This window comes from Equus przewalskii, chromosome 24, assembly GCF_037783145.1.
Source record: "Equus przewalskii isolate Varuska chromosome 24, EquPr2, whole genome shotgun sequence".
NCBI lineage: Eukaryota > Metazoa > Chordata > Mammalia > Perissodactyla > Equidae > Equus > Equus przewalskii.
In genome coordinates, this window is record NC_091854.1 from 32609154 (window position 1) to 32630000 (window position 20847).

Sequence of the window (20847 nt, forward strand, 5' to 3'; positions counted from 1 at the left end):
TTTACCTCTTCGATAAGTATGGTGTATCTTTGTTGTTTTGATCTGCCTTTTATAGAACAGGAGTGAGGGTGAGCATCTTTTCCATACGTTTGCTGACCATTTCGTTTTTTCTATGTTTTTCATGTTTTTATCTGTCTCCTTTCTTCTGCTGGGTTATTAGCCTTCTTATTGATTTGTAAAGGCTCTTTGCATATTGCATCATTAGCCCTTTGTCTGTCATATGTGAAGCAAACATTTTGGCCATGTTATCATTATTTATGGTATTTTTTATGACACAAAGTTCTTAATCAATTTATCAGTCTTTTTTTCTTTTTTGGTTTTTTTTTTTTTGGTGAGGAAGAGTGTCCCTGAGCTAACATCTGTGCTGATCTTCCTCTATCTTGTATGTGGGACGCCACCATAGCGTGGCTTGATGAGCAGTGAACCCTAGGCCACCGAAACAGAGCGTGAGTTTAACCACCACGCCACTAGGCCGGCCCCTATCAGTCTTTTCTTTTAAGACTTTTGAACTTGGCTCCATTTGGAAATTCCACTGTAAAATTCCAGGCCTCTGTCACCATCCTTTCCTCATTAGCCAGAGAACTTCTGACACGGACACCACATAACTTTTCACAGGGAGTCTATGTTGCAACTAAAACCAGCAACCAAGGGACATTAATCACTTGGAAAGAAGGCTGGAGGTTCAGGGATGCTTCATAAGGTAGTAACTGTTGGCTGGGTTTGATGCCGCTCGCTGGGTGCTTCATGCTGACGATAAATCCCTTGCCTAGCGGATGGTGTCGGGTGGAAATTTTGGTAGTGTGGGACAGGCTAAAGAAGTACATAAATAACACTGCCCTGATTCCCACCTTCTGGGTTACAACGCTCGGTGGTCTAAGCAGGTGCAGCCATGTTAATACGCCGGCAGCGAGCGAGCGATGCCGCCAGCGTCAACCCCAGGCAGCAAGCGAGATGAGTAAAAACATTTCATCAGGGCACCGAGGGACCATCAGGACCCCCGGGCCCTCCGAAAGCTTTGCAAGGAGCCAAACTGCGGACATCGTGATGGGGAAGACCAGGCCTCGCCCTCGCCGAGGGACAGGATGCACGCAGGGATTTAAATACTGATCCGAGCCCCGGTTTTGCAACGCTCATCAAAATAACGCCTGCGCAGTCTTCCGTAGAACCTTGTCCCCCTCCAGGACGGAGGCGAAGGTCGAGGAGAAGTGGGGACTTGCACCTGCGCTTCAAGAGTCTCCTCTGGGATCTGCTCTCTGACCCGTCCGGGGTGGGCCCGTCTTCTGTGCAACCGCTCGGATTTCTAAAACTCTTCTCCCGGCTCGGGAGACGGGAGACGAAGGTGCGCGGAGGGGAGGTCCGTGGAGGGGAGGTCCGTGGAGGGGAGGACCGTGGAGGGGAGGACCGTGGAGGAGAGGACCGTGGATGGGACCGTGGATGGGACCGTGGAGGGGAGGACCGTGGAGGAGAGGACCGTGGATGGGACCGTGGAGGGGAGGACCGTGGATGGGACCGTGGAGGGGAGGACCGTGGAGGGGAGGTCCGTGGAGGGGAGGTCCGTGGAGGGGAGGACCGTGGATGGGACCGTGGATGGGACCGTGGATGGGACCGTGGAGGGGAGGTCCGTGGAGGGGAGCCGCCCGTCCTCTCGTCGCCCCCCTCCGTGACGCCGGCTCCCTTCCTTTCCTCCTTGCATCCCTTCCACACCGGCTCACCCTAGAGAGAGAAGAAGGAATTTTTTTTAGAAATGCTGTCGTAACCTCCATCAGCAGAGTCATCAGTAAAGCTGGGAGCAGGCCTCCCGGCCCCGCGCAGGGAAACACGGCCTCAGAGGTGGTCCCGGCTTCGGAGGAGGGCCGCGCGGAGGCTGCGAGGGGCCTGCATCCCGCCACCGCCCTCGCCTCCATCACTGCTCAGCATTTCTTTAAGAAAACGCCAGTGAAAATGTAAGTCTGAAGTTTAAGGACATTTTAAAGTATGCCAACACGACACTGAAATGAGTCAAGTAAAATGAAACTGGGTATTTTCATAAGTCGTGAAAATAAGGATTTTTGTGAAGAATGCTGCTTATGCAGAAAAAGGAACATATAAGACTTTGATTTATTTTTAAAAAATTCAGTTTCACAAAAATAACATTTTAAACCTTTTTCCAGTCCAAGAAAAAGAAACCTTTGGCCCATAAATACCAGAGCCATTTGACAAATATTCCTAATTGACAGTATTAAGCTTAAAAATAAAAACATATTCTATCATATTAACTTAAAAAGTAATCACATAATTAATAGGTGAAAAACAGAGAGAAAGATTGCTGAAGATTAAGATTAAGCCCTGCAGAAGCGAATGTTCTAACTAGAAATTGGTTTAATTAATAGCACATTTTACATAATGATCACAGTGTAATTGCGCTGACTAGCAGAGTGTCATTAAATATATCCGTGTGCCTTTACAACACCCTAAGGCTAAAAATAATGAGTTACATTGAAAATCAGTGTGCAACAGGTTCATAAATAACAGTTAAGCCTCTACAAGGCGAATACTTATAAATAATAAATATTTGCCTTTTGTAATTGAAGAAAAAATGACAGCCTTCTTTTTCTACTACCTTGTAGATTGCCATGTTATAAGGCTGAAAAGATTTTTCCCCTTGCTTTCTCTAGAAGGTGTTGAATAATTTATTCAAATGCTAATATTCCACGTAGTCTGACTTTGAGGAACAAATATTCCTACATAAAGAATAAATGCCAGGACGCCTATTACCTCTCCTGCCTTACTTCACACCACGCATCCCCCAAAACTACCACAGTCTATTACACCTGTCACACGAAGTTAGCGGCCAAATTTTCTTGCAGAGAACAGTATTTTTCTTTATTTAAAAATTACCCTTTCTGGGGCCGGCCTGGTGGCATAGCGGTTAAGTTTGCGCCCTCTGCTTCAGCAGTCTGGGGTTCATTTGTTCAGATCCCAGGCACAGACCTACACACCATTCATCAGCCATGCTGTGGCAGTGTCCCACATACAAAATAGAGGAAGATTGGCACAGATGTTAGCTCAGGGTGAATCTTCCTCAAGCAAAAAGAGGAAGATTGGCAACAGATGTTAGTTGGCTCAGGGCCAATCTTCCTCACCAAAAAAAAAAGAAAAAGAAAAAAAAGAAAAATTACCCCTTGTCCCCAAATGTTCATCCTGCTCAGGGTTGTTTAGAGTGGCAGCTGCTCCGTGACTTCCGGAAGAAACTGAAAGATGCCTGAGAACTTCATCTCTCGGTCTTCTCCTGAGAATCAATAATCTGGTAGCAATGGATGCAGCTCCTTATCCATGTGGTCACCCTGGCACGGGCTCAGATCTGCAGAAGGTCATGTTCATGAGCCTCATCCTCTTCAGGTCCTTAGCTCCCAAATGGAGCTGCACTCCTCCTGTACCGGACAGAGAGCACGGACAGCCGCCTGGGGAGGGTCTCCGAGAGCTCCAGAGGGGCCTCCCCGCCAGCGGTTCCTCCCCAAGGACGGCAGGAAGGAGGGCATCCCCAGGAGAACACAGTTGTGAGGGGATGAGCCACACCAGGAAGGTGGACAGAGGTCACCCCAGCTCTCTAGGGAAGGGGACCAGGAGAAAATGCCTCCTCCAGGGTCCAAACAGCCTCAAGCATCGTCCCTCCCGACAACTCAAGAGCCCCCAGTGCAGGGAGCCCTTCAAGGAGGTTGCTGCCCAGCTTCTCTTTTCACGCTGAGGACGCAGCTCCTTCTGTGGGGGGAGGCGGTGTTGCTTAGTGACGAGGAAAGGGCTCTGGCATTAGCCAGAGCTCAGTTCAAGTACTGGGTTCACTACTGGTTAGCTGTGTGACATGGGGTAAGCCACTTAACCTCTCTGAGCCTCAGTCTGTAAAGTGGGATGACAATAGTCTCTGCCCCCTAGGGTTGTTGTGAGCATTCAATGAAAAAAAAATTTTTTTTAAGATTGGCACCTGAGCTAACATCTGTTGCCAATCATCTTCTTTTTTTTTCTTCTTCTTCTTCTCCTCCCCAAAGCCCCGTACTACATAGCTGTGTATTCTAATTGTGGCATGTGGGACGCCGCCTCATCATGGCCCAATGAGCCGTGCCATGTCTGCGCCCAGGATCCCAACCGGGGAAACCCTGGGCTGCCCAAGCAGAGCGTGCGAACTTAACCGCTCTGCCCCTGGACTGCCCCGAAAAAATTTTTAAGTTTGTGAACTCTTCGCGTGGGGCCTCCCAGTTAGCAATAGCTGAAGACGTGGTAATCATTGCAAATCAAAGCAAATCGCATGGCTCCCGGATTGAAGCCTGCCGTGAAGTCCGGGGGCTCAGGGCGCCTCAGGGCCAGGACCCTTACCCTGCACGCCCTGGCCCCCAGCCTCATCCCACCCGCTCACGCCCTCCTGCTCTGCGCTCCAGGTCTCCTCAGCTCTTTCAGACAGGCCATGCTCCCTCTGGCCCCAGGGCCTTTGCAAACGCCTCTGCCTGGAACTCTCTTCTTCCCTACTTGTCCTAGTTAGCTCCCCAGACCTCAGCTCAAATCAGGCTTCCTCAGGGATGTCTCACACTAGCTCAGATTTCTCCCTCTCACGGCTCCCTCTACTGTCCCTTTACAGGTTTAGTCATCACTTGAAGTGGGACGTTTGTGTGGTTATTTGATAAGTGACTTTCCATTAGTAAACCGTGCGTCCTACGAGGGCAGGGGCCGTGGGCGTGTGGAGCCCATCACAGCCGTGCGCGGAACCTGGCCTGTGGCCCCAGCAAACGCTTGCAGTGGATGCAGGAAGGACTCATCGTTCACTGGCCCCGTTTCCACGGAGGGCCCCTCACACACGAGGACAGTGCCGACTTCCTCTGCTTCACCAGCAGCTCTGCAACAGCCCGGCGCCCACCCACGAGGGAGACAAGCGCAGCGGGATGGTGCTTCCGCGGTCCCTCCACCAGCACGCCACAGGCTGCAGTAGCTTCAAATATATGTAACACACCCACACACTCTCACATACACACACATCCTGCTTTTTCACCAATATTAAATTGTAAAAATGCTTCCATATTATTACTTAACTTCTATAAATATTTTAAATGGTGCTATGCCAGACAGAAATGCCTTCTGCTGCTACTGACAGTAGGACTTGGGCAGCTTAAACAAATAGATTATTTTTCTCACATAACAAGAAGTCTGAAGATAGGCAGTTGCTGACATTTCTTCAATTAGCTTTTTCCTCATGGTTGCAATATAACTGCTGTAGCTCCTGCCATCCCATTTATGTGCAAGTCAGGAAGAAGAAGGAAAGGATGTGCCATTCCTGTCCTTCCCATTTATCAAGAAAAGCCAAGGCCTTTGCACCCTCAGCAGACCTCCACTTACGAATCCTTGACCAGACTCTGTCTGTGACCAATGCTAGGTGCAAAGACATCCGGAAAAGTGGATATTTTGTTTTTTCAGCCTGTAGGGTTGAGGCAGGCAAGGGAAATTGGGCACTTTTCTCATCCTATCATGTTAATTCCCTTCCCTTTGATTCTCAGCTCTTTAAATAAAAATCGTGAGAACCTTCATAAGGACTCTTTCCTCCTTTTCTTCCTAGTTTGGGAAAACTGGCCGGATGGACAACAGTGGTTCTTAATCAGAGAGTTTCTTAATCAGAGATGATTTTGGCTGTCATAACGTTTATGGGGGGTGGTGCTTTTGGCTTTGGGGGGCCAGGGCCAAGGCTGGCAAACGGCCTCTGATGGACTCGAAAGCTGTACAATGAAGACCCCAAATGCCAAGAATGTCCTTTCGACTCCCATTCAGTGGCAATCATGGAAATCAGGAATCACGGAAAATCAGAAACAGGGAAGGGAGGGAGGGCGGGGGAACCCTGTCATTAGACACTGCGCAACAGAAGGCAGGCAACACTTCCCGGCGTCGGGGTACAACCCTGCACCTAGCACCTCCTTCTTCCTCAGCCACCCTCTGCACCATGTCAGCCTATGAGGACAAGATTACTTAAACTGTCCTCCTGGAGAAGTATCTCAGACAAGGAAAGGGAGCTCACTCTTCCTGGCTTTCAGAGGGCTCCTCCCCGGGCTTTGGGACCTGCCATCGTCTGCAGTTTGCTCTCCCCTGGAGAAGGCTGGGACGGCGGAAGGGCCGGGACAGGTGCGCAGGGGCTGACGCTGACCGGCAGGCTGGGGGGCGCAGACCGGCCCCCTCCCTCGGCAGAGCCTGGGCTGTTAGGGGCAGGGACCTGACTGTCCGGTCCTCCCATTCTCCATTCCTCACCGAGGCGTCGGTCCCAAATTGCCGAACCTCCATTCAACAGTTAAATTAAACATAACTAACTTTGTTGCTATTATTTCACAGCCGAATAACCTGATGCTCACACTCGCGGGGCGTTCAATAGGTGGGAGCGCAGACACATTTGTAAGTCTCCGCTGGTGATGAACTCCGCTGAGCTGAACTTGGGTTGCACAGGATTCCGCTCAGCCGAGACGGGGCCCGCTACCGCGCTCTGAAAATAAGCCTCACGCCGCGATTTGGACGCGCCCCCCCCCCCCCCCGCGATCCCCCCACAGGCAGGCGCCCCTCTTCCCCGCCTGCCCTGCGCAGCCGCGGCTCCGGCCCACCCGCATCCTAACCCGAGGAGTCCGCAGACAGCCCCTCCCAGATGCGCCGAGGTGTGGAGGGTGGGGCCTCCACGTGCGCCCCTCCCGGACGGGTGACCACGTGCGGGTCGCGCGGCCTCGCACAGTCAGACTCCGCGTCCACGTCCGGCAGACACGGCGACAGCCCGCCGTCCCGCCTCCCACCCGCGCTGAGAGCTCAGCTGCACAAAGCATGGAAAACACGCTCGAACTGTCGGGCGCTATTCCCTTCTATTTACCTTTTCACCTCTAATTGGAGTCCTATCCTTAAAACACGACGGGAAGCACCTAAAAGCATTTGAACTGAATAGTAAATCCGTGTCTTATTCATCAAACAAGTATTGGGCGCCTTCTGTGTACCAAGCCCTGCCCCAAATACCGTGGGTGTAAAGAATGAAACTGTGTTCTGGTTTGAGATAAACGAACGACTGGAAGACGACGAGACCCGCCCGTGGGGTGGAGACCGTCCGGGCTGTGGGAGCGCACGGTGCGCCGCCCGGGGCGCAGGACCCGCCGCAGACGCGCGAGCATCGCACGCGCACGGGATCGGCCCCCATCCCCGCTCGGGGACCACGCCGCGTCCCTTCCCTTGAGGGCCGGACCGCGGGGGAGAGCGCGGCTTCTGTCTCGTCTGGACGGGGCGAGGCCAAGGCCCCAGTCCCTCGCGCACGGGCCAGAGCCGGGAGGAGGGCGGAAAAGCAGGCCCGCCTTTCTGTACAACAGTGTTTGAAAATTATCTGAAATCATCTTAGGTGACGTTAATTATGAGTCACCAAGAACCACGCAAAGTATCTTTTAAACAGGGGGCGCAGAGGTCATGTAAGCTATGCAGTGTCTCGCTGAACCCCAAGCGGAAACTGCGGGTGGGTCTCCCGAGGGACAGAACTAAGTTCCAGAAAGCTCCACACACCAGGCGGATCCCCTCCCCTCTCCGGCGGCTCCGTTGTCCTCACCCTCTCTGTTTGCACCGGTCTCTCTCCTCAGACCCAGCTTTCCTTGCTCCTCCGCGAACCAGGCAGGAGATGCGCCCCACCCCTCCTCACCTGGTTCAGGCAACCCCAGGAGAGGACGGGCCTCTGAACCCCAACCCCAGAGTCCTGGAGGAGGCCATCTGATGGGCCCAGATTGGGTTAACTGCCTGCGCTCTGAAGGGTGGGCTGCACACGGAGAACAGCCCGGAAAGGGCTGGGGGACACCTGCCAGTCGCCCCTGAGCCAGGTGATCAAGGCCAGCCTCAAGAGCCCTGCTGACAGCATCCCCTCGATGCGATGGGATGAAAATGGCACCTCACCTCTGTGCTTGCTCCCCCCAGCCACTACCTCAGTGCCGTCATGAGAAAAAAAGTCCAATCTCAGCCAGAAGGACGTTCCACAGATGCCTGACCAGTACTCCTCAGAACTGCCAAGTTCATCCAAACCGGTACAGTCTGAGAAACTGTCACGGTCAAGAGAGCTGAGGGCACCACTAAACGGAATGTGGGATCCTGGATGGGCTGGTGGGACAGAAAAAGGACTTCGGTGAAGACAAAGGAACTAAAGTAGAGACTTTAGTTAATAAGAACATGTCAATATTGGTTCATTAATTGTAACAAATGCACCACACTGACTAAGACGTTGATAATAGGGTAACTGGGTGTGGGTTATATGGGAACTTTGTGCCATCTTTGCAATTGTTCCTTAAATCTAAAACTCTTTTAAAATAAAAAGTTCATTAAAACACGGTATTGCATGCTTATGCTGTGCCACACACCCTGCTAGATGCTTCAAAGACTGCAATGACTAAACCAAAAGGTCCTTCCCAGATTCTCCTGTCCCCTCACCCATCTTCCATGACAGAAGCCACAAGCCCTGTGAGACATGGGAAGACGCCAAGGGCCAGCGCAGTCTGCACACAGGAGGCCGTCCCGAAACGCTTGCTGATGTGAAGCCGCAGTGATCACCCACAGGGAGGCCCCACCTCACGCTCAGAGACGCCGCCCGCCTCGTCCCAGTGTGGGTCAACGGCAGCCGCCCTGCACAGCAAAGAGGCCGGTTTGCTCTCTCTTCTTCTGAGTGAGGTCGCTAGTCCCTTCCTGGGCTGCCACCATCACTCTGAGGTCCCCCTGGGCCACGCCGACAGGTTCATTCTGGTCCTGGCCTGGCAGCTCCGAGTGGCACCAGGCCTCAGTGTTGTATGCCCTTTGGGGACCCTCCTTCCTTCTCTCAGGAGAGACTCACACAGCCTTTCAAAGGACAAGGGCCTCTTGTCATGATTAACCTTCAGAATGGGCACTAAAAATAACTTTCCGTTCACTTTAGTAGTTCCGGTTTTAAGGAGAAAAACAGGCAGTGCGGCTTCTTCGAGCATTTTCTTTTCCAAAGCGGTAGAGAGGAACAGAAGACCCGGAGTTTCTGGCCATCGAGCTGACACTTGGACGTTTTACCCTTTTCTGCCTCCTTTGTTCTTCCTGCCACTGTCTCCATGCAAAGTCGTTTGTACCTTAGGAATTGAATATTAGCTGATAAACTAACCCCTCCAGGGAGAATGCCGTTAACTCATCAGGCCGCTTCATTCCCTTTCTTAAAAAACTGCCCTGGAACATCTTTTGTTTTATTAAATGACTGAATTCTGCGCTGTGGTTTGCAGAGTCTTCACAAACTTGGGAATTGAAGATGCTCCCAGTGGCTTATTCTCAGCCCTTCACAAAGAAAACATACCGCCCCTCACGGCTATGCCAGAGTGTTCTCCTAAAAAGGGACCACGCCGAGCCCTGTTGACAGGGGACGTAAATGTCACTCCCCGTGGGAGAGCTGAAGCAGTCCTGTCTCCACCTGCGCTCCTGTGAGATGGAGAGCCAGGCGGCCTCTCCACCAACACCCCATTCACGTAATTGGGACCAGGAGGCTGAGCGATTCCACGCTCAGGCATTGGGACCCTTCCCTACGCCGAGGCCCGGTTTTCACTCTGGTTCTATCAGCACACACGTGTCCCCGTAACTCTGAGCCTCTGTAGGGGCCCCCATCCGCCCATGTCCGCCTCACCCACAGCGCACACGGCTGCGCAGAGTAGGCGCGAGCACGTGCACTAGACAGAAAGGCCAGGACAGAGGCCCCACAGTGACCCTGCAGAGACCCTCCTGAGCCATTGCTGCTGCTGCTGCTGCTGCCACCACCGCGGACCACCCTGGAGCTCAGACAGGTGGGGGTGAAGAAGAACATCTCCCTGTCTGCTCACTCTGCCCGGGCCTGAGAGAATCCCCAGTCTCACGTCTCTATTTCAGACTGCATATGGCGGCGATATTGGCTTTTCCCCACCTCAGCCTAACCATGACTAAACAGGTTGATGAATGTCATGCATCTTATCATCATACGTGCATATTTTTAAATATAATTCACGTTTGATCTGCACCCTTGTGCAGTGGCGAATGAAAACAGTTAAGATTTCTTCCACTGTCTGCCTTTAAATGTATTAAACAGCCCTGCTGTCAATAGATTATATTCTTGTACAATGATAATAGCCCCCAAAACTAAGAGGCCTTGTCAGGAATTGCAGTTGTCACAGTTTGATGGGAATGATTTTACTTGGGGTCCGTCTGCCGCGCAATCATCTCATAATCTGGATATACATCACAGCGTGACATGTAAATTTCCTGCTACTCTGCTTTCATTTCCAGAGGCAGCAATCAAATGAAAACCACTCAACCTCACCCAAATGTATAAATAATTTTCATTCAAACATATTAACAGTCAAAATATGAGAATTTATCACAGAGTGCTAGGCCTTTTAAGAAGCAATAAAGACTTTACTTTTTAAGCATATTTCTCCTTAGAAAAGTAAGACGAACAGTAACTTGCAATTTCAAAATCGCACTTGAAAGTCCACATGGAAACCACCTCATCTGCAAACTTAAGGGATGTAGGTGCTTTGCCACGGATTTGACGCTTGGAGGAAAAGGCATGAGGGAAACATTGTGTAATAGAGCTGCGTGTGGATTAATAATCACCCGCATGAAAATACCAATGTCTAAAAATGCTGATTTATTTTGCCTTCGCTGAACGTCGCTCTTGTGCTGCACAGTCAATAGTGGATTGCTTTCTCTAAAATACAGACACCTGATCCAGCAGCCGCTTGAATATCCCAACCATGACACTCTTTTCCTGATAAACATGAGATTTTAATTGAAAGCAATCTCCTTGAGCAAAAAAAAAGCCCATCGAATTGCAGCCTGGGCATGGCCGACTCTCGCCCACTGCACGCTGGGTTCCAGCCACAAGAGCTCTCAGTTACCGGGGAAGGGACAGGCATATTCACAACTGAACGAGAGAAATACTTGTCTTTGGTGCTCGGTTATGAAGTTAAATGAGAGCAGGTGCTGGCTCGCTCCTTGGCCTGGTTCGAGGTGAGTGTGGGGATGGCCGTGGGGAGCTCATTTGAGAGAGGACAAGAGCCGCGGAGTGCCCACCACCGGAGCCTGAGGACTCACGAAGGCCTGCCAGGCTCCCCCGGGAAGGCGCTTCGAGGCTAACCCTTCACATGTGGACTTTGCGCCTGGCCGGACGAGGTGCTAAAAGACATCACTTGACCCATGAGACACCATGTTGACAAGAGTTTATTAGCTGTGGAACAAAACCCCAAAAGGAATATCAGACTCTGACGCATTTAATTCAATAACCAATCCACTCAGATTTCCAAAAGGCACTTTCCACATTTCAGAGACACTGGCACTTTGTCTCTGGGTAGAAGACCAATCGCAAGAGTCCTGGCACACCCACCAGAGCAGGTGAAGAGCAGAGGGCTGGGGCGGGGGCGCGGATGGGAAGGTGGGTGGAGGACGGACGGAAATCTACTTTACCATTGGTGCCAGTGCCTAAAGATTTTGCTGCCTCACCTTAAATTTTTATACCCTCTTCTTCTCCCCCACTGCCCCCACTATGTGCAAAAACTGCTAAGATGACAGTTTTTCCCATTTCCCCGGTAAGTGTGTCTGCAGAAGTAGAAGTGCCATAACCCGGGGTACAGCAAGCTCAGCCATTTGAAATAAAACTTTGCAGTACTAATGTTTTTGTAACTGCTTTCATATTGTAATGATATTTTTCCAAGCACTGGTTTTATTTGATCTTAAATACCTTTTTGGGAAAGTCCAGTGAGCTGACTCTAATAAAATCATGCTATTGAAAAAAGGTTTAAGTAGAATGTTCAGAATAAATTACAAAACTGCATGCAAGAATACCAGCTAGCGCTGCAATAAAAAGCTGAAAATGAGTATTCTTGCAATATATTTTAAAGAAGTAGTATACTTTTTTTGTCCATTTTTTTTCATTGAATGTTTCATAACAGAATGCCTCCATGTCGTGAAAGGAGGGGAATGCATACCAAATGAACAAACTGTGGGAAAAATTGCATTTAAGGAAAAAAAATCTTGACTTTTGGGGGAGTATAGAATATATTTCATCTCATTTTCAATAACCGTTGGAAGATAATAGGAAATGTAATTTCTTTCCATTTGCTGTGCCAAAATACTTAAATTACATCATACTTATCCTGTCATATTTTTCCCCCAACATATTCAGGACTCTTTAATGGATTTCGCATTCCTTACGTTTGCATTAAGGAATGGATCTGCTTTAAGAGACGAGGCACCCAGCAGGAGGGGCCTCAGGGAAACCGTGGGACGGCCTGAGTGCAGGATACGGGCAGTGGTACCTCTGACTTCCTACAGCAAAGCAGAAGTAAGATGCCCATGAGGATGGAGGTGTCCTCCTAATTACTCCTGAGATCCTAGCTCCAAAAGAAACCATGAGCCCTCCCTCCCAAGAGGACCGTCTCACAAAAATCGGTGCTGAAAGAGCAAAAGACTGCACGTGGTAAATTACCCCTATGGAGCCAGATATGGTCGCCCCCTCCCTTTATCCATCGGGGTACATTCCAAGGCCCCCTGTGGATGCTAGAAGCTCGGGGAGTGCCGACCCTGCCTAGGTTGTTGGTCCTATGCACACAGACCTATGAGAAAGTTTCATTCACAAATTAGGCACAGCAGGAGATTAACAACAACAATTTCTCTTTGGCATAGGCGAATCGCCATGACCATACTCTTGTGCTTTGGCCCATCATTAAGTAAAATAGGGGTTCCTAGGACCCAAGCACTGTGATACCCATCAGTCAATCCGATAACCCGGACAGCTACTAAGTGACTCACAGGCAGGTGACGTATACGGTGAGGATCCGAGGGACAAGGGTATGAGTCACGTCCCCAGTGGGACAGCGGGAGACTTCATCATGGTACTCAGGACAGTGAGCAATGTAAAACTTATGAATTGTTTGTTTCTGGAATTTTCCATGTAATATTTTCGGACAGCCATTGACCGTGGGTAACTAGACCACAGAAAGCGAAACCGCAGATAAGGGGGGATGACTGGACCTGCCATTTGAGAGTCCACGTGTCCTGGGCACTGATTCGAGCATGAGCTGCAGGTTCTATATGGGACGATATTTCTGTAAATCAAATTCACTCATAAATCCAAACTCACTTCTCCTGCCTCCAAGTAAAACAAAAGCGATCATTCTCATCCCATGGAGAGACACTGGGACAAAGCAAAGGCGGCCACAGCATAACGGACACAGTCTAGAATATGACGGACACTGCGGGTGGTCCACCCAGCGCTCCTCCTCCCCATCCGTCTTCCTTCCTGACAAGCCTGATTTGTTCAGGAATCCACTTCTCCTACACATAGCCGTGCACCTCAGGACAATCTGACCGCCTGCGTCTCAGGGTGGGACTGCCCGGTCACGGGCCATCCTGTTCCAGTAGGGCGTCTGACAAGAGGGCTGGGGCTCTGACCAGTGAAGTGGGAGAGAAGTCTGCTGGGGCTCCTTCAGAGAAGAGTTTTCTTGACAACCAAAGAAGTGGTGTCTTCTTTCTTCTGGGGACTCTGTTGTCTGGATGTGGCCCCTGAAAGTCTAACAGCCACATGCTACCAACCTTAGGTTGAACCAATACCAGCAATGGCGGAAGCAATGCTGGACTAGCTTCCGGGGGCCGCCATAACAAAGTACCACAAGCTGGGTGACAACACAAAAATGTACTGTCTCATAGTTCTGGAGGCTGGAAGTCCAAAATCAAGGTGTCGGCAGAGCCGTGCTCTCTCTGCAGGCTCCAGGGGAGCGTCCTCCTCACCTCTTCCAGCGTCTGCAGGAGTCCTTGGTGGCCCCTGGCTTGTGGGGGCATCACTCCAGCCACATGGCCGTCTTCTCCCTGCGTGTCTTCACATTGTCTTCCCTCTGTGTGTGTCCAAATGTCCCCTTTTAAAAAGAACACCAGTCACATTGGATGACAGCCCACCCTAATGACCTCATTTTAACTTGGATAGCTCTGTGAATACCCTATTTACAAGTAAGATCACATTCAGAGGTACTGAGGTTAGGACTTCAACATATCTTTTTTAAGGGGGAGACACAATTCAACCCATAAATTGCCCAAACTTGGGCCAATGCAAGGTTGAATAGACCTTGATGACATCATTGAGCCTCTGAATTAACCGAGCCTCAAAGCCATCCTGCCTCGGGACTTGCTGATGCGTGAGGATCCCTTCCTACATTGTTCACACCATTATGCACTGTTTGTTACTCGTAGCTGAACCCACTTTCGTTGATGCAACAGATGTTGGATTAAAAACAGACCTGATTCTACCACTTAATAACTACGTGTCCTTGGGAAAAATTACTTTCATTCTCTAAGAACACTTTCTGTATCTCTAAATGGAGTCAAACGTTATTTCGGAGTTGTCACAAGGATTGACGAGATAATGCATATCAACGGCATTACACAGAAAAGGTGCTCAGTAGATTGCTGTTATGCTCTTCGTAAAAACTGCTCATGTGACTTTGGAAGAATAAAAACAATACCATATAATCTAGTTTTAAAGGCCGACTGAGAACCAGTAGTTTGATGGTTGCTGCATTTGGAGATAAATCATTTTGCCCGTGCTCTTCCTTGGGCATCCTGCACCTGTCCAGGCCTCTTCGAGGCCTTTGTGACAGCTGCCGTCTATGAGAGGCAGTTGACTTTGGTAATTAAAAGCAGGGGCTCTTGAGTCAGACCACAGGGACACAAATCTTGGTTCTGCTACTTCCTATGTGTGACGTTGGGCAAGTTATTCAACCTCTCTGTACCTCGGCTTCTTCATCTCTAAGAAAGGGAATGACGGTGACGATGATAGTTTCTCAAAGTATTCTTGAGAGGAATCAAGAGACACGCGGTGATTGATTCCTCGAGTGTCTGGCATGGAGCGGGCACGTCAAACATACACTCTCTGTTCCTTTCAGTCTCCATCATTATCTGCCGTCATCTTGGGAGGCTGCACAGTGATCTTCAAACTTCAGTGTGCTGAGAAGGGCCTGTGATGCTTGTTGTAAACACAGATCCCAAGGACTCCCCTCCGCATCCAGAGATTCAGGTCCAGTGGTTGTGAGATGCACGTTTAACAAACACTGCAGGTGAAACTGGAGCACACGGCCCCTTATCACACGCTGAGAAACTCGCTACTTTTCTGAGTGGAAGTCAGGAGCCTTGGAAGGAGTCCCTCGTCTTGGAGATGTTTCTCTTACCCTTCCTACTAGTCAGAAAGCTTCTGGAAGGCAAAGCCATCATTATCTCTCTGTCTCTTTGCCTGACCACAGGTCAGGTTCAGTGTCTTGCTAAATCAATTTAAAGTAACCTCAGGTGGCGTGGAAACAAAAGCAGTCAGGGAGAGAAGCGGGTGGAGATGTAGGCACGAGGAAAACAGGCTCATCTCCCCGCGTAGACATTCCAGGAGTCTCTGTGGAGACAGCTGTCCTGAGCCAGCCGCAGCACCAGCTTTTGTTTCTGTGAGCCCCACGGACAGTGTGACCCTGGAGAGCGGTCACTCGGGAGCGCGGGATTCCAGGCTGGCTTCACTTTTCACACTTACACCAGCCTGGGGCACAGCTCTCTGAGCTCAAAGCAAACCTTTAGACCAGGTGCAGGAGGACAAAGGGGGAAAATCCCAAATGAGAAGCTCAGTTTGGACTTCTTATTGCTACTGGGTCACTCAACCAACCGAGCTCAGCTCTCTTAGGGGCACCTTCAACAAAGAACGTTTACAGGGTTGTTTTGTAAACTAATTAGTGTTAATACATACAGCAATATGTAGCTACTGTTTATTGAATGCCTCTCTGGGTCAGATGCTTTTCAAGAATTATGTCACTAAATTCTCAAGAATTCATTCAAATAATATTTGTTGAACATCTATGTGACAAATTATCAAATAAAAGCTAATATGATATACTTATCAATATATATGTAACTATATAACTTATCTATATCCCACAGATGGCTATACAGACAGGAATTTCCTAGACAGACTGGGAGGCTGATCAGTATACAGCATTAGTGCCATGGCTGACGCATAACAAGCACGTAACAAAGGGAAGCCACTGTTATTATTGGTGTTAATTATTATTAGAATGCATACTGTCATTAACAGTGGTTCTTTCTGGAAACGTTCTGGGTGAATGTTTCTTCATCTTGCTTATTTGCATTTACTACATGTTCTACAATAAGTATGCAATGGTGTTATAATAAAAAATGGAAGTTACTTAATTTAGAAGTTAGTAAGATATTTCCCCTCTGAATCCACAAATGGAAACCACACTGTCTTTGACGGCACCACCTAGTGGCTCCAACAGAGTGTGACTGAAAAAGGTCCTTTTTCTCCCACCCACCTCCTCGGACACAGTCTCAGAGACACAGCTTCCTACCAAGATCCACAGGCGGGGTGGCTGTGACACGCTCCCTCACCCACACAGCATCCAGTGACCGGCGTGCTTGATTTCTGTGCCCTTACTGGTCTTTAGAACTCACTCTATTTTTTCATGATGAAATGATTTTATTTCTTATGGGAGTCTGATTTTGATACGTTATCTCACAGAATACAACTCAGGAATCCAGTGAGACAACACACACACAAAATGTAAATCTTCTGTTTTAGAAATGTCCTTATAGCTAGAGGTATAAAAATTATGGGAAAAGATAATTTTAATAGTACAAGAAGCATTTATTGAGGACCTGTAGTTGCCAGGCATCATGTAAGATGCTGCAATGAAAAGCTTACTAACAAACGTCCTCCTTGTCCTCAACAAGCTGTGACGTTTGATGCAAAACACTGTGACACAGCAACTCCCGCACGCACTCCTTCATTCATTCAACAGGAATTCACTGAATACTATGTCACAGGCACTGCGCTAGGCACTGGGGACACAGAAATGCATGAAATAAACAACATCCCTCCTCGAGAGCCTACAATCTAATGGGAGAGAGATACTTAATAAATAAATACGAGATACAGTTGTGATAATAAGCGCTACAAAAAATAATAAAGCAGGTCAAAGGGAGTAGAGAGTACCAGGGTTGCTGCTGATTTAGGACAGCCAATAAAAGCCTCTCCAGTGAGGAGATATTTGAGAAGAGACTGGGAAGCAGTAAGGGAGCAAGCCATAAAGATGTTGCGGGGAGCATAGTCTATGCAAAGGTCCTGAGGTGGGCATGTGCTCCCTCAGAGCAAAGCAGCAAGAAGGTCCATGTGGCTGAGCAGAGCGAGCTGGGGAGAGAGTGGTAGCTGATGAATTTGGACCAGATTCTGTAGGACCTTGTTGGTCATGCTAAACACCTTTGATTTGACTCAAGGGTTAATGGGAAGCCACTGGCAGATTTTGAACAGAGGAGTGACATGCTCTGGCTTACATTTTAAAATATCACTTAGCTGCTGAGTAGATATTAGACAGGAGGAGGACGAGAGTAGATACAAGGAAAACACGCAATAATCGAGTGAACCAATGTCTGCGAAACGACTGAATGCATGGACAAGACATAAAAGCAGAAGAGGTGGCAGTGCTCAGTCACGTCGGGAGGCCACCAGAGGGGCTCCTCGCTGAGGTCAGGCCCAAACAGGGACTTGCTTTCTACTCTCAGGTTGGAATTTTTTGGCAAAGAGTGTTCTTCTGTCAGGAGACCCATAATATCAATGTCTGTCTTTTGTGATGTTAGTAGCTTAACAAATGCCCCGATCCGTTCATTCATTAGAGAGACCAAGTGGTGATATTCTCATTCCATCTTTTCATTTATATTTATTAGCTGGAATACGTTTATAAAAAGAACCTTTCCTCCATCTTCTATTCAGTTACCCAGTTGTACAATTCACGTAGAAAAGGCAAGATACACGCTTGACTTTTTTCCCTTTATTTTTATTTTTCAGACTAATGAGTTGGTTGACCAGCATCTTTCTGTGGTGACCGATTGCTTGCTCGCTTTCCCTCTCTCTCTTTCTCTCTCTCTCTCACATGTTCTCCCTCTCTCTTTCTTGTGTTCTCTTTTTCTCTCTTTCTTTGTATCCTTATGAACTTAGGATTTTTAAACAGATCGGATGGGTTCTAATCAATTGCATTACTACGCGTATGGATGCTCACACCATCCCATCCTTAGCCGGGAGCCTCCTCCCGTTGGCTCCTGGGCCTTTTGAGGGAAACCTGGTAGCTTTGCCAGCTTCCCTGCTGCCTGATCCAAGTGTGACTGTCCGTGTCCCTAATGGAATCAGCCATTTCCCTAAGGAGTCTTGGTTCCTTCTCATGGGATAGGGCATTTCTGCACCACAATCTGAGCACTCGGGTCTCACTGTTTCTGTGTTGGTCATGGTTTCTAGGCCTTTTCAGTGGACAGAGTTCGAAATTTTTCTTAAAAAAATTATGATCTCATATTCATACTTCCAATTTAAACTATAAGATTTTTTACTCCTTTCTACTACATTGATGGTCTCAATTTTCAACAACTCCAGAAATTATAGAATTACAGTAACCCTTAATTACTAATTTGCTTTTATTCCCCCAAAATACACACAAGAATCTCATAATTAACAATGCCTACAGTACTACCCCCAACACGATTACAGTGGGTCATTTAAGATTCTTTTTGCAGTTCTTTTTGTCCTAAGGGCATCTCACCCCAGGGATGTCCAGGCAAGTTATTGATGTTTAAAGTCTCTGGAATTGTTCACGTCGTGGAGCTTTACAGTTTGTGGGGTAAGCAGACATTTAAGAAGTGATTATAAGGCAGTAAATGTCACAAAAAGTATAGGGAGCAAAGTGAGGCTCCCGTCTGGAGGCTCAGGGACGTCAGGGACGTCCTGACGTCCTGTGACTCTAATAATCATCCGTTTTATTCATCACACCTGACTTCCGTGTCTGGCAGTAAAAGCCTCGGGGCATAAGGACTTGCCCCCGTTGAGAACACCCACAGAGAGGAGCTTCAGACGGTGGAGGGCACTCAGGAGGGTGGAGCTCAAAAGACCCAAAGCGACAACGACATGATTCTGGGGCCTGCTCGGCGGGCGGCGCTGTGTTAGATGCTTAACATACATCAGATACAATCCCCAGAATGACTCTGTCACTTCGATGATGTTATCCCACTTTAGATCAGGAATCTGAGAATGAGAGAAGGCAGGAGGCAAAGTGCAAAGTCACACAGCTGCCGAGTGGGAGGGCCAGGATTCAAATTCAGGTCTGCGATTCCAAGACCATACGCTACCCATTGCCGTGCTGAATTCGTTCGTTTATTCTCTAGAGACATGGCGTATCTGAATATATAAACTGTGCTTTATAAAATAAACTATGTTAGCCTAGAGTCGCGTCTCACGTGTGAGGGGTACTCATCAGAAGAACTAACACCTGGTTCACCCTTTACTGGCTACATTGATAGCCTTTTCTAACCCGATTGGTTCTCAATATTCCCAATTCACAGGAAGGAACGAAGACTCTCAAAGACATTAACCGGTCAGCTAATAAGTGACAGAGCTGGGTTTCAAACCCAAGCCTTCTGACTCCAGATTCCAAGGTGTTCCCTCTCCCGGACATCCTGGCGCTGTTACCATATATCAGAACGAGGGCAGAAATGAAGACATGACAAGAAAAACCAATAAGGAAAAAAGCTTAAAATTATACACCCCCCCAAATTATGATGCCACTTATCAACAAAATGTCACTTTTTGTTTATGCAACTATCAAAAAAAAAATAGTAAAACTTTAAAAATCTTCACTTAAAAAAATCTCCAGGTGAAAAATCTGCAAATTTCGTACCTTAACATTGTAGCGAAAAAGATACATAAAAACTCTGTTTTCTTTTTTATAATTTTTCTTAATTTTTCATTAAATCTAAAACTGTCCTAAAATATAAAGTCTACTTTAAAAGAGAGAGAGGACATGATCTCTCGTTGCTTAAATTCTTCACTATTCTTTGATAAATAATTTTGCCGAAAAGGAATAAAATTTACTGGCTTTTGATACGCTGGTCCTGACAGCCTTCTCCACACGGGGCAGCCCATCCTAGGTGTTGGGTCAGAGGGTCCTGGTGCAGACCTGGCTCTGCCCCTTCCTGCTTCAGTCTTCTCAGGGATGACCCCCTCAGGAAGGGCTGGAGGATGGAAGGATGCAGTGCAGGCCCAGCCCCTTCCTGGGGGGCCCAGGCACTGGGAACGTTCAGCAACTGGGGTCTGGTCTTCATTGTTGGGCTGCACTCACTACCTCTCACTGTGGTTACAGATTAAAAGTTGGAATTTGGAAGTGGGGAGATATTAAAGCAAAAACAAAAACAAAACCTTAATATTCAATCATTAGTTCATTTTCCTTAAATAACAAAAGTCACTAATTCAATTTACTTCTTACATTTTAAATATATAGGCTAAGGACTAAAACAACCCAAAGTTTAAGTGCTATTTTTATCCTGTTGCTTAAATTAAAATTTTAGATAGGAAAAAAACTTTTTTGCCCTTTTAAAAATAGAGAAAAATAGGCTGCAATGTTTTCATCTCTCTATGAAGCAGGAAACCCCCACAGCACACAGTTTCACGGACTCAGGACCATGAAATCTCCGTTCCAGAGCATCAGCTTACCCATCCAGCTGCTCTGGAGCTGTGGGTCTTTGCGAGGGCGCCTCGCGGGACCACCCAGATCCTCACTCGTCCGGGTCTGGCTCACTGGCCACCGAGCCTGTCCTTGCCCGCAGTACGTGGAGCGTCACCAGGGCAGTGCACTTAGCGACCCACAGATTGTGTTCTCTTATAGAAATACCACGCTGAATGCTACTCAAATCACTGAGCACCAATCACAAGGCTGTTTGCTATTTTTAACCAATTTTAATTGCTCTGAAAATGGGCAACACCTCTCTTTTTAAGGCGGAACGGCAGCC

At 48.3% G+C, this 20847-nt stretch overlaps 1 protein-coding gene across 13 annotated transcripts in view; it reads right to left on the reverse strand.

The window, feature by feature from the left end:
* Positions 1-330: 330 nt before the first annotated feature.
* The window catches only part of ATG4C (autophagy related 4C cysteine peptidase), a 155472-nt gene continuing 134955 nt past the window's right edge, over positions 331-20847 (reverse strand). For 4 of the 13 annotated variants that reach the window (XM_070591918.1, XM_070591917.1, XM_070591919.1 and 1 more), the window contains one exon: positions 841-1713. In XM_070591918.1, coding sequence (XP_070448019.1) covers positions 970-1713 — 744 coding nt within the window. In that variant the 3' untranslated portion in view covers positions 841-969. Of the gene's footprint in view, positions 1714-19782 lie in introns of those variants that run through there. The other 9 variants (XM_070591894.1, XM_070591895.1, XM_070591896.1 and 6 more) reach the window with 5 other exon arrangements.